Below are 14,066 nucleotides of genomic sequence, written 5' to 3'. Positions count from 1 at the left end.
GTGCAGCCTCTGCGTACAGCCAACAGTAGACAGGACTCACAGGGGCAGAGGAACATGTTCATTGACACCACAGGGAAAAGTCAGCCAGGTCCTCAAAAGTGGGAAGCTCCACAGGACAAGTGACCCTTTCCTTCCACAAGTAAATAGCATCAAAATGGGAGGAGGAGGGGCTGTAGAGTAGAGAAGACTTAAGCAGAATACAGGTCTTAACTTGGATCCTGATTTGAACAAAACAACTCTTCAAAAGACACCTTTGAGACAACAGGGGGGAAATGTATTCAGACGAGGTAACACATGACATTAAAGAATTCTTATTTAACTAGGTGGGTATGAGAAAAGTATTATGGGGTTTTTTTTTTTTTGAAGGCCTTATTTGCTCAAGATACAGGCTAAAGTATTTATAGGTGAAATGGCCTGATGTCTGGAATTTATTCTAAAATATTCTGTCAGAAACAAAGCAGAGGAGTGGGGAGACAGATGAAACAAGAATGGCAAATAGTCAGTGGTGTTGAAACTGATGGGTTTTGGGTATGTTTGAAAATTTCTGTTTTTGGGTATGTTTAAAAATTTCCATAATAAAAAGGTTTGGTTTTTTTTAATGAGTAAAACTGTCCAAAAAAATACCCAAAAAAGGTTATTCTCTGGGAGCAGTAATGTCACATCTCATCTTTGCCTTTTCTCCCTTTTCAGCATGGCCAGGAAGGCACCCCTGCAGCCTGCTGGCCTTGGTGCACATCTGCTGCTTGCTCTGTCCTGCTGAGCCACTCAGTCTGGAGCCCGCGGGACAGCACCTGCCTCGCGAGGTTGTCCTGGCTCAGTTTTCCACAGCGATGGTGGAGAACTGGACTCCACAGTCTCACAACCTTCCCGTCAGGCTTCAGGGACCAGCATCCTTCATCCTGGGACTGGTGGCCCTGAACAATGGCTGAGGGCCAGGGGACCCCATAAAGTTAGTCTTCGGCTTAACAGGGGCCAGTAGCACTCCAGCACCCGTGGACTATGACCACCTATCGGCCCATTCCCAGCGATGGTGTGGACCTGGCAGCCAACTGTGGGGCCAGGGCCGCCGATGTCCTCCCTGGGCCGCACACAGGGGACTTCACTCCCATGGGATTCTGGGTCCAGAACGGCAGCATGCCCCAGCCTGTGGGCGAGAGCCCCGCCAGTGCCACAACCCGCCCCAGTCCCACCACCCCCGCGGTGCCCAAGATGGGTGTGCGCGCAAGAGTGGCCGACTGGCCGCCCAAGCGGGAGGCCCTGAGAGAGCAGAGCAACCCCAGCCCCTCACAGGACACAGACGGCCCAAAAGCCACAAAGGTGGCCCATTCAATGAGGAACATTCAGAACGGACAGCCCCCCACCGGCACCCCCACTTCCTCAGGGTCCAAAGCCTTCCACCGACTCTCCAGGAGGAGGTCGAAAGATGTGGAATTCCAAGACGGGTGGCCCCGGTCCCCCGGAAGGGCTTTCCTCCCGCTGCGGCACCGCAGCAGCAGCGAGATCACCCTCAGCGAGTGCGATATGGAGGACGCGGCAGAGCCCCGGGGGGCCCGGCACACCGGGGCACTGCCCCTGTTCCGCGAGTACGGGAGCACGTCCTCCATCGACGTGCAGGGCGTGCCCGAGCAGAGCTTCTTCGACATCCTCAATGAGTTCCGCAACGAGCAGCCCGAGGCCCGGGGCGTCCAGAACCTCTCCGAGCTCCTGCGGCCTGATCCTGGCCCACACCTCTCTGGGGGCGGCAGCGGAGCCAAGGGGGACGCCCGCAACGGGCAGCCCGCAAAGGACGGCCTTCTGCCACTGCAGCCGGTGAAGGAGAAGGAGAAGGCCCGGAAGAAGCCGGTGCGGGGCCTGGGCGGCGGGGACACGGTGGACTCGTCCATCTTCCGGAAGCTGCGGAGCAGCAAAGCGGAGGGCGAAGCGGCTCGGTGCCCGGGGGAGGCCGAGGACGGCCGGAGCCCCCCGGAGGCCAGCAGGCCGTGGGTCTGCCAGAAAAGCTTCGCCCACTTCGACGTGCAGAGCATGCTGTTCGACCTCAATGAGGCGGCCGCCAACCGGGCGTCCACGGCCCAGCGGCGGAACACGACCACAGGGGCCTCGGCCGCCTCCGCCATGGCCTCCCTCACAGCGTCGCGGGCGCACGGCCTCGGCGGCCTGGACCCCGCCTTCACCAGCACGGAGGACTTGAACTGCAAGGAGAACCTGGAGCAGGACCTCGGCGACGACAACAGCAACGACCTGCTGCTCAGCTGCCCGCACTTCCGCAACGAGATCGGCGGCGAGTGCGAGCGCAACGTGAGCTTCTCCCGGGCGACCACGGGCTCCCCGGGCGAGGGCCGCCCGCCGGAGCCAGTCCTGAGCGCCTACCGCACCAACGCCAGCATCTCGGTGCTGGAGGTGCCCAAGGAGCAGCAGAGAACGCAGAGTCGCCCGCGGCAGTACAGCATCGAGCACGTGGACCTGGGCGCCCGCTACTACCAGGACTACTTCGTGGGCAAAGGTGACGTGGGGGGCGGGCGGGCCGCAGCATGTCTCTGAGACGCACTGCTCATTCATTCCCTCTGTACCAGGCCCTGCCCCGGCAGCAAGTACCGGGTACGCAGTGGTGGAAACAAAACAAAACAGCCCCTGCACCTGTTTCAGGAATGAACCGGTATCTGTTCCCTGACAAGCTGGGGAGATTGTTTACCCCACTGCAGGTGCTGTTCTGATTGGGGCCATTAATTAACACACATTATTTGAGTCTTAGATAAGCCTTTGAGTCGCCAACAGCATCTCCTGAGAATAGGAAGCATCATTTAACTATTCAGTGCACTGGGATGGGAAGGAATTTCTGGCAGTGGGTAGATGGTGACTTCAGGAACTGAAGTCGAGACAGACTGCTGGTGGGCATCCACCAGAAGCAGGAGATAACTTGGGTTATCCATCAGGAAGAACTGTTTGCCTGGAACGATTATAAGACAGAAGTTTTTTTTTTTAAGGAGAGACAGCTGTCATTTTGGGGAGAGAAGAGACTTCCTCTGTGACTTGTTAAAGGCTCTGTCACCAAAGGGAAAAAAACAGTATTTAAGCTTCCTATGGCTCTAGAAACATGGTTAGACAAGGGTGATGCTTAGGGACTTGAGTTATGGTCCTTTTCTGTGACAAACATCATGCCCTGGGGGTAGTAATAGCCATGTACTTACTGTGTGCCCGGCTCTGTGCTAAGTGCTCCATGCGTATTAACCTATTTAATCCTCACAACAGGGCTGAGAGCTGGGTCCCTCCTTCCTGATCCCATTGTACTGATGAGAATGTTACCAAGTGACTTGGGCCACACACCTAACGAGTCCAGAGTCTGGACTTCAGCCAGGCAGGAGGCTCTCTAGACTAGAATCTAGCCACTTCACAGGCTAATTGGCAACTAAGCTGATGAACACCTGCAAATGCGGGATAATCACAATAAGGCTACTTTTATTACATGGTATGCACTGCATTAAGCATTTTTTATTTGTCCCTTCATTTCACCCTCACATCAGCTCTGTGAATTGTTGGTAGCATGAGGGCTTTCCATGTCCCAGATAAGAGCACTGAGACTCAGGAAACTTCGTCTGTGACTGGCAGAGGTGGTGTAGTGATGTGGGCTTTACCTCTTCTGACCTCTCCACTGAGTGTGGCCATGACCAGGCATGAGGTTTGTGTGACCAGGACCCCACAAGTTGCACCAGAGCCTTCCCCAGCTGTCCCCTCAGGAGGCCAGCCGTGGGACATCACCCCTCCTTCCCGGAGAGCTGACTCTGAACTTCCCTGCTCTTCCCTTTCAGAGCATGCCAATTACTTCGGTGTGGATGAGAAGCTGGGGCCCGTGGCCGTGAGCATCAAGCGGGAGAAGCTGGAGGACCACAAGGACCACGGGCCTCAGTACCAGTACAGGATCATCTTTCGGACCCGCGAGGTAGGTCCCCATCACTTCCGTTATTATTACGTAAATAAGAGCCACTCGCATCTGTAAGCCCTTATCCTTGCCAGGTTCTGTGGACAAGTGCCTCCCCTGCTTCAACTCTTATAAGCCTTCCAACAACCTCAAGAGAGCAATCCTGTGAGTCCCCCCATTTTATAGAAGAGAATACCAAGACTCAAAGACATCAGTGAGTAAATGGCCAGGCCAGGACTGGAATCCAGTGTGCCTGACTGCAGAGCCAAAAAGTCTTTTATTTGCAAAAGATTAAGTAGGGTTAGCATAAGAAATAAAGGGAGAGATGTAGGGGCTTATTTCAGAATCGTGAGGGGTCCTGCAGAACAGTAAGGAGAATTACGGCAGCAAGTCTCAGGCAGGGCAGGAATTGGGGAATCTCAGCAGCAGGCACTGCTGTTGATATTGATCAGCTCAAAACACTCCCTGCACTAATTCTTTCCTTCTGGCTTGGGGAGTCGTCTTCCCCTGGAATGAATGTCAGTGTGGCTAGGGAACAAGACCTGTTGGGGGCACCCTGCTCGAAAAAGACTCTAACTTGTAAGTGGCAGAAATCTACTTCTGTCTGGTTTAAGCCAGAAATAGAATTCCTTGGTTCACGTAACTGCAGATCCAGGGGTAGGGATAGCTTCAGGCATAGCTGGACCCAGGCACTCAAATGACGTCACAAGAACTCTGCCTCCTTATCACTCTTGCTCAGCTGGCTCTGCTGCTTTTTTTTGCATTGTGAATGTCACACTATTCTGCCACCAATATGCTCTCTCCATGTCATGGGAAAATAGAGACTGGCTGCTCAGATCTTCTCCATCTTTATACTTTCTCCGCTAGACTCTTAACCTCCTCAATCTCTGGGAAGGACCCTGATTGGCTCTGCTTGGATCACAAGCCCACACCCCGGGCTAGTCATCAGGGATGACAGAGGAAACTGACTAGATCTAGGTCATGTGCTCTACCCTCGGTCCAGCAGCTGAGCAGGGCACTGTGATTGACAGTTCTGTCAGAGCCACCTGGAGGTGGTGGTGAGGCAGTTCCTAGCAAAAGGAGGGGAGCTCAGCCAGCAGCAATGATGGAGACTTCCAAAGACCCAAAAGGAAGACCCTTCCAGAAAGGGGCAGTCATCAGCTGGACAGGCTCCCAAGATACATCTCCCTCAGCCCTGCGTTGCCCCATCCCCCTTGGGCCTGGCCTTTGCGCAGACACAGGAACCCAGCAGGGCAGGCAGCTGTTGCCAGGGATTTTGGGTGTGGGGCCAGCCAAGCCTGGACCTCATCCAGACCGGCAGATGCTGCACCAAGGGCCGCAGCCCCATCCCCTCATGCAGGCCTTCCCGCTGAGAGGGAGTGGGATGACACAGAGGCTCTGTGGCTGCCTTGGGGAGGCAGCCCCCGAAACTTGGTGCCCCAGACCACAGGTGGTCACTGGCCCCTTGTCTCCCCAGTGCCCTCCTTCCTCTCCTCACCGCTCTGGCCAGATGAGCACCAGGGCAGGCTGTGAGGTGACAGCTGCCAGGTGAAATGACAATGGCAGTCATATACTAACAAGTGATGTTGCAGCTGGTTTGCTTAACGCTGTGTCAGGCGTTTCCTATGCCTGTTCTGTATATTCACTCACTCAAATGTCGTGACAGTTCTACTATGATGGCACTGCTCTCTTCATTCATAGGTGATGAAACAGGCACAGAGAGGGTAAAGGACCTGCCTAGAGCACCCCGAGTAAGTGCAAGGTGTTGGCCTGCACTCCAGCCACTGCCTGGCCGCCTCTGAGGTTCCACTGACTCAGCTCAGGCTGTCCATCAGACCCATTCATGAGTTATGAACTCAACTTAGTGCCAGTGTTTTATGTTACTGGGTTTTTCCTTTTTTTAATGGAAACAGAATATTTAGAATGATTTTAGAATGATTTTTTCTTTTAATACCAGACTACGTTGTACATACTGAGCATTGTGAGACTGGTGTGGAGATGCTGGGTCAGGGGGTAACATTTTTGCTGTGATTCCTATTCAGTAGGTTTGAAACTGACTTGGTGCCATTCCTGTCTTGTGACTGCTTCCGTCCACTTCGCACCCCCAGCACCCACGAAACTAGCTCTGACCCACCCCAGGCTGGGCATGGGGCCCTCGCAGCCCAAGGGCACAGTTCTGGCATTCATCCACGCCACAGAGATTCACTCAGCACCACCACCGGCCAGCCCTGTGCTCGGCACTGAGAGAACAGTAGTGAATAAGTCAGGAAAGATGCTCCTGGGACTGCATTCTCATGGGGGAGGCAGACAGTATGCAGATACTTTAGTAAATTGTACAACACGGTACATGATGGCCAAGTGGAAAGTAAAGCAAAGAAGAGAGATAAGTGTGGGGGTGGTAAGATTTTCAGACAGGATGGTCAAAGGAGGTGTCACTGGGAAGAGAACATTGGAGTAAAAGACCTGAAGGAGATGAGAGAAGGAGCCATGTGGACATCTGGAAGGATGTCCCAGGGGGTGGGAATAGCCAGTGCAAAGGTTCCGAGGCAGGACCGTGCCTGGCACAGCCACTCAACAGCTATGAAACCTTGGGCATGTGGCTTCTCTCAGAGGCTCAGTTTTCCCCACGGGAATCCCAGTCTCCCAGGACCGTGGTGTGGCCATGGGGAGGTTGCCCATAAAAAGTAAGCCTTGCTGGGCCTGACACTTGGGGCCAGCCCAGTGAGGTTAGCCTTTGAGAGGGGTCTCAGTCTACTTTCCCTTTGTAACACTCCAGTCAGCCCTGAGAATTGTGGCCCACTGTGAGGTTCACAGCCACAAGCAGGTCTTTCTCTACCCTCACACACATGCAGGCCACACGCATACTCAGTCCTGGGCCCAACCCCTTGCAGTGCTGCCTGTGGGGCACTCAGGCCTGAGGCCCTTCCTGCCGTGGAGGCAGAGCAGAGGGTCCCATGGCCCACAAGCAGTAATGACAGTAGTAAGAAGAGCTGACACTTCTAGCACGCATTCGTGCCAGGCCCTGTTCTAAGTTTTACATGCACAGACCCTTTGAATCCTCTCAATTGTCCCATGATGTGGGTCCCATTATCATCCCCATTCTACACTTGAGGATTTTGAGGCCTAGGGAGATCACTTGTCAGGGTCCTCCAGGGGCAGAGCCAGGATGTGGACCCGGACTTCCTGGGTCCCCAGCCCATGCTCTTAAGCACTCACCTGTTGGGTTGAGTTGGAATTCTGGCTCTGGGAACAGACAGCCTGTGGTTCGGTCTGGCTCTGCTGCTCAATAGCCATGTGATATTTGGCAAGTGGCTTTACCACTAGGCACCTCAGTTTCTTTGTCTGTAAAATAGGCTTGTGCTGTTTGTCCCCTATCTACTGGGAGAGTGGGAAGGTTCTCCCGAACTGGCACACATGAGGTGATAAGTGCAGGGTAGTGAGTGCTCGGAGTGGCAGATACTGTGATGACACTGATGTTGTGACTGTCACTCTCTTCTGAGAGGTCAGAGAGCTGTGCTGGCAAGCGAGGGTTGAGTTCACGGACAGAATTCTGTCCTTCTGGCCACATGCACATTTCTTAGGCTCCCATAAACCATAGCATGGGGGCTAGAACGAGGCCCCAGGCTGTTTTCCAAGCCAGCCGGCTGGCCCACCCCAGATGGCCGCCCCCAGCCGCCAAGCAGACAGTCATGGGCCCACATCTCCAAGCAGATGGGATGTGAGCGTTGGCAGCACTGAGCTTCCCGCCGGGGCGGGAACAGACTTGGAGCTGGGCTTCAGCACCACATGCCTAAATGAGCCCCAGGCCAGGGCTGCCCTGTCCTCAGCCCCTTGCTGAGACTGTCTCTTCTAGGACACACGGGACGCCAACTAGCCAGGGACAGTGGGTTCCCTTTGGTCCCAAACGTGACTTTTTGACAGCCTTAGTTTTGTTAGGGTTAGAGGTTCGAATTTTTTTTTAATTGAAAAACTAACAGTCACTTAAGAATTTAAACAGTATGTAAGTGTACAAAGTAGAAAAGGGAGAATCTTGTGTTAAGTGAAAAAAGCAAGTGTAATAGTGAATCTCATTTGGAACTTCATTTATGTTCAATAGGTACCTCTGACTGTGTGATATAATCTCTAAAGCATACTGTTAAGTGGGAAAAAAAGTAGCTTCTTAGTCAAGGTTAAGATTTTTTAAAATTCTTAACTACATGCATGGCTGTGTATAAATACATTTGACACGTGTGCCTGTAACAGTGGCTCACACACATTGGGCTCTCCCTGTGTACCAGGCACAGTGGTAATAGACACTACGTGGATTATTTTACCGAGTCTTTACAACTGTTCACAGCAGGCACTGTTACCCCCCCATGTCATAAACGAGGATCAAGCACAGAGAAGTTAAGCAACTTGTCCAGGGTAACACAGCTAGAGATGAAATAGAGCTGGGATCCGAACCAAGACACACTGACTCCTAAGCGACCTCCCAGGAAGAGCTCTTTGTGGGGAGTGCACCCCACACCCAGCGCAGGGGAAGGCAGGGGTGCATATGAGTCGGGAGCCAGTGGAGAGCAACCTGTGTAAATGGGAACCTCCCTGCTGACATGGCCTGGAGGCCCTTTCTCGGCTCAGTGACATGATGCCAGGGGTCATCGAGGGTCAGAGCACACAGGGTCTTGCAGGCTGAGCAGTGAGTCTAGATTTTATTGGGAGACAGATGGAAAGCTTTCAGCCGGTTCTGTGCAGAAGAGAGATATGATCTGACCCAAGCTGCTAGGAAAAGAATGGACTGGAGTAGGGTAGGGGTGGGGTGGGCGCGGGGAGACCAGGAGAAGGCTGCTGTCCCAGTCCACGTAGGACATGACAGTGGACGGGACCAGGTGGAGGGTAGTGGTGCCCTACATATTATCCCCAGCAGGGAAGGGAAAGCTGGGAGCTTTTCAAGTAATGGCTTTTGGTCAAGTCTTCTGAGCCAAAAAAGTGATTGTAGGCCACCTGTCCCCAGTGTGGAAGAGAATGAGGATTTCTGGTCCACGCTGTCCCTTGGCCCCAGCAGAGGGCGCTGTGGGGCAGTGTCAGCGGGATACAAAGACGCCGATCCTGTTGGTGCATTAATCAAAATCCATAATCCCACGGCCACCCAAATTGGCAGGGGAAAACATCCGATATCCTTGCTTTTCATGATGTTTCAAGACTACCCCACTTGTGATAAAAGAGATGGGTTTGTTTATTAGTTACCAAGGCCAGAACTGGGAACACCCAACCATGAGATCATTTCATTCCTTCCACCCGTGCTTCTTGCCCAGGTCCTGTTTGGCAAGGGTGGGCTGTATGCTTAGAAGCAGTGTCATGACGCGTTACTTTTGCCGTCTCCTGTGTTTGTTGACTTAGGGTGAGCATGTTTTTCCAGTTAACACTGATCCTGCTTCGTCTTTAAACCGTAGCCCCGAGTGCATTTTGGGTACTTCCAACAATCCCGTGGAGCGAATCTTTTCCCCGGTCCTGCCCAGACACCCTGCTGTGCCATCTCCCTGTGATACTGGAGCCACAGGGCCTTGCCCGGAGCGTGGCAGAGCCTGGTGCCCGCAGCACCTCGTGGATGAAAGAGTGAGCCAGTGGGACTGAGGACGGAAAGCAGCGGGGCTCTCAGACAGGGCTAGCAGGGCGTAAATTGGTACAGCCGCTTGGAAAACTATTTGGCAGTTCAGTAAAATGGAAGATGAACATGCCTGGCGACTCAGCAGTTTCTCTCCTAGGTATAAACCCAGAAGGAAATGTGTTGGTGTGCACCAAGAGGTGCTTCCATGAGTGTTCCTAACAGCACTGTTCACAGTTGTCAAACACTGGAAGCAGTTTCCGTGCTTATCCACAGAATGGATTTGATCCATCATGGTAAAAACGTCAGCCTCCTGCAGCAGCCTGGTCGAATCTCATATCTATAGCGTTACGAGAAAGAAGCCAGATATAAAAGAACACAAAAGGCACGAAGCTCAGAAACAGGCGGAAATAAATTATGGTGTTATAAAAGTCAGGACAGCATTGCCTTTGGTGGAGGTGGCAAGAGGCACAAAAGTGTTTCTGGAGGCTGGAAATAACTGTATTTCTTGAGCTGGGTGGTGATTACCTAGGTGGTCACTCTGATAATTCCTTGAACTGTTCTTATGTGTTGTGTACTTTTCTGTATGTGGATTATATTTCACAGTTTTAAAAAAAAATGTCAAAGAGAAAAATCATAGCTTTGGAGAAGTCAGACCTGAGTTGGAATCCTGGTTCAGCCACTTAGCTGTGGTGATCTCGCAGTAAGGCACATGACTTCTCGGAGCTTCAGTTTTCTCGTCTGTAAAATGGAGATAGTAAAATCTCCCCTGGGCAGACCTGTACATATTGTTTGAGAACTACTGTCTGAAATACAGCACAGTGAACTATGTCTTCGTAAATGTGACTTTGTTATTAACATGGATCAGTCAGAAATTGCTTTGTCTGCAAAGTAACAGAAAACCTGACTAACTATAGCTAAAACAAATACGAGATTATTTTACTTATCTAACAAGAAGTCTGGAGGCAGGCAGCTGTGAGGATTGACTTCTGTGAGATTTGTTGCTCTTGTTGTCTCTCCTTATGATCACGAGATGGCTGCCACAGCTCCAAACATCTCACCCTCACACCAATGTCCTTAGAAAAAACGGGCAGGTGGAAAGGGGCTTTCCTTTGACCAGGGAAGAAAATCTGCCCCTAGATGTCCTCCCAAGCTGGATTCCCCTCACATCTCATTGCCTGGAACTAGTCATGTGGCTGCTTTGGGTAAACTTGGAAAGCAACATCTGGGAAAGGGGAATGAGATGGCTGTGACTGGCTTGACTAAAGGTTTCCATCCCTGGCTGCACATCAGGATCATCTGAGTAGTATTAAAAGGGCGACGAGGCAGGGAGAGGGGAGAGAAGGAGAGTGTTTGATGGGGTGTGTGTGAAAATATATACGTATACAAATATGTAAGTGTACGTATACAGACATACATGCCAGGGCCTCACCACAGACCAACCGAATCAGAATTACCAGTGATGATTTTGTCAGGAAACCAGGTTAAAAACCAGTGCCACAAATCAAGATCCATGATGATACCAATGTCCGAGGCAGGCCTGTATTCTACATAAGAGCTTATGGTAATTAGTGTACATATAATATTATTATTATATGACAGTAAGTGTGTGTGTTTGAGTGCCCACCTCGTGGGGCCTGTTTTATTCATTCTACCTCTTATTACCTGACAGACTCATCTCCCCACCTGCGTGTCAGCTCCAGGAGGACGGGGGTCTTTGTTTTACTCACCGCACTTAGGAGGCACTCAGTCAGTATTTGTTGAACAAAGAAGGCTGTTCCATCCCCTGTCTCGTTTAGTCCTCCCATCACTCCTTGGGGGCTGTGATAATGTCACTGTACCCATTTCACAAAAGATGAAGCTGAGGCTAGGGATAGCAGGTCACATGGTCGAGCTCACACAGCCAGGAGGCAGCAAGTTCAAGTCCTGATCCAGACCCGGTGCTTTCCGGCCCGAGAACCCCCAGCTACTGACCATCACTCATGTCACTTTGAGAGCAGGACAGCCTCGTGTGTTCTGATCCCTTCCTGGGTCCTGGGAGCCTCTTCACCTTCCTTCTTTCCCTCGAACAGCTCATCACCCTGCGGGGCTCCATCCTGGAGGACGCCACACCCACGGCCACGAAGCATGGGACCGGGCGAGGCCTGCCCCTGAAGGACGCCCTGGAGTACGTCATCCCTGAGCTTAACATCCATTGCCTTCGGCTGGCTCTCAGCACGCCCAAGGTGACGGAGCAGCTGCTGAAGCTCGACGAACAAGGGGTGAGCTGGGGGCCAGGTGGGGGCGCGGGGCACTAGGCCAGCTGCCTGCAGCCCCCTTCCAGTAGCTCCTTCTGTCTTGGGAACTTTTATTTTTCTCCAGAGAACAGAAACCCACTCAAGCTAGTTTCAGTAAAAGCAAGGATCTACTATCAAATTCTGGGGTGCCAAGAGCAGGAATGGAACTGGGTCTCAGCAGGGAGATAGTCTAGGCATGAGACAGCCCCCAGGTTCTTGTGTGTGTGAGTGTGTGTTACCTCTCCCTCTTTGCATACTGCCTCCCTCCGCTTCTCTCGCCCTCCCACAGCTCGAATTGGTGTTAGGGTTACAGCCACACGCAGACCCCAGCTAGCTGACTCTCGGTCCCAGGAGCCCCTCTGACTGGCCTGCACTTAGATCAAATGACTGTCCGTGGTTCAGTCACCAATGACCATGGGAATCAGGGATACACAAAATAAACACTTACCAGGGGCCCATCCTGCAAAAGACAATGTGGACTATACAGAGCCCTCCAGAATCTCCTCTTGCGGTACCTTAGCCAGTTCCAGTCCACCTCTTGCAGGAAGCCGGCCAAGGTGACAGTCTCTTTCACTCCAGAGAATGGATGGCCAGCCGCCCTCCACCTTGTGTGGAAAGCGCGAGAACAGTGGCATGGGCACCTTGTGGTGCCTCTGGAATGGCAGGGAGGGAGGGGGCAGTTGGGACAGACGGACAGTTGCCCCTACACCTGTTTCCTCCCTCTGGCTGTGGTACTGAATTCCTGAGGGACCCCAGCAGCTCCCTGGGCCCTGCGCCCGAGAAAGCCCCCTTTGTTCCGTTCCCTCCGCCGTCTCTGCCTGGCCTGCTCCACGAAGCCACTTTCGCCCCTGCAGCTCTGCCGGAAACACAAAGTGGGCATCCTGTACTGCAAGGCCGGCCAGAGCTCGGAGGAGGAGATGTACAACAACGAGGAGGCCGGCCCGGCCTTCGAGGAGTTCCTCTCCCTGATCGGGGAGAAGGTCTGCCTGAAAGGCTTCACCAAGTACGCAGCACAGCTGGATGTCAAGAGTAAGTGGCCTCGCGGTGCAGCCGGTCAGGTCATGGGAGCCCCAATTGCGCTCTCATCTTGTGGGCAGAGGTCAAGAGGCCTGGTCACACCCGGGCCAGGACGTGGGACAGTGGGACCTCGAGGACTCTGCTGGTGGGAGTGCAGGGAGTGCAGCCGCTTTGGAGAATGGAGCAGCATATGCTAGTAAAGCTGGAGATTCACCCACTCTGGGTCTCAGCACCTGCGCTTCCAGACATATCCTCTGAGGTCGCCTGCCCGTGCGCCCCGGGAGACGTCCTGAGTGTCCGGCATGGGGCCCAGCACGTGGGCAGAGTAATGGCAGGTCCCACGGCGCAGTGCCCTGTGGCGGGCAGCCTGGAGGAGCGCCATGGGCTGGATGCTGAGCGTGGACAGCGGGTCTCCGAGGAGCGGATGCTGAATGAATCATGCCTCTCACACGGCAGTTATTTTAAAAGCACACTCAACAATATATTGTATGGAGATTTGTTCTCATACAGTGAAACTGAAGGAAAACCAGGCAGTGACAGACACAGTGTGCAGGGTAGCAGTTACCTCTCCAGGGAGAAGGCAGATGTAACTAGAAAATGATACTCAGGTTACAGTGTTGGTGGCGGGCTGTTTCTTAAGGCAGGTGGCAGGTACAGCATGTTCTTTGTATGCATACATGTATGTCGTTTGTGTGTGATATATGGCATTGAAATGTTTTGTGATAAGAGGTTTTGGGGAGATGGATGGGTGACCCTGTGAACTGGTGGCACAGCCCCCCTGGGGAGAGGACTGCCCATTGTCCTGGGGGGTGGACTTCTGTTGGGTTAGTTGCTCAGGCTGAGTTGGAAAGCCCTGATCAGTCGTCCTGGCTTGCTTACGATCGCTCGCTCTTTATGTTACCTGGCCAAGCCTCAGTGTCCTCATCTGGAAAGTGGAGGCACAAGTGAGAGAGATGGGTGACACGCTGAGCACGTGCCAGTGGCTGTCATCCTCATCATCTTCACCTCCATGGCTAAAGGAGGCAGTAGGAGGAATAAGCATGTTGTTTTGCCCATTGCTGGCTTTGTGGTCTTGGGTAGGAGAGCCTCCGCCTCTCCCCACCCTGGTTTCCTCCTCTGTAATGTTTCCCCTGGGAGCACGGTGTGGAGCCCAGCCGGGTCTGTGCAGCCCCCCAGAGCTCTGAGGGTGGGTGCTGTGGGCGGGGTGCCGACAGGGCAGGGGGCTGCTCGCTCCACGCCCAGTGCACAGGAGCCACAGCGAGTGTGAGCACTAACACTG

The 14,066-nt window shown here is 53.1% G+C and overlaps 1 protein-coding gene across 10 annotated transcripts in view; it reads left to right on the top strand.

Annotated features, from left to right (window-relative positions):
- Positions 1–14,066, top strand: part of SIPA1L3 (signal induced proliferation associated 1 like 3) — a 214,753-nt gene that overhangs the window by 122,301 nt on the left and 78,386 nt on the right. For all 10 annotated transcript variants that reach the window (XM_072967157.1, XM_031681736.2, XM_072967159.1 and 7 more), the window contains 4 exons: positions 691–2,500; positions 3,804–3,934; positions 11,567–11,755; positions 12,625–12,799. In XM_072967157.1, the coding sequence (XP_072823258.1) occupies positions 1,000–2,500; positions 3,804–3,934; positions 11,567–11,755; positions 12,625–12,799 (1,996 nt within the window). In that variant the 5' untranslated portion in view covers positions 691–999. The remainder of the gene's footprint in view (positions 1–690; positions 2,501–3,803; positions 3,935–11,566; positions 11,756–12,624; positions 12,800–14,066) is intronic.

This window comes from Vicugna pacos, chromosome 9 (assembly GCF_048564905.1).
Source record: "Vicugna pacos chromosome 9, VicPac4, whole genome shotgun sequence".
Lineage (NCBI taxonomy): Eukaryota > Metazoa > Chordata > Mammalia > Artiodactyla > Camelidae > Vicugna > Vicugna pacos.
Note: the sequence above shows the minus strand (reverse complement) of the source record. Positions and strands in the feature narration are given on the sequence as shown.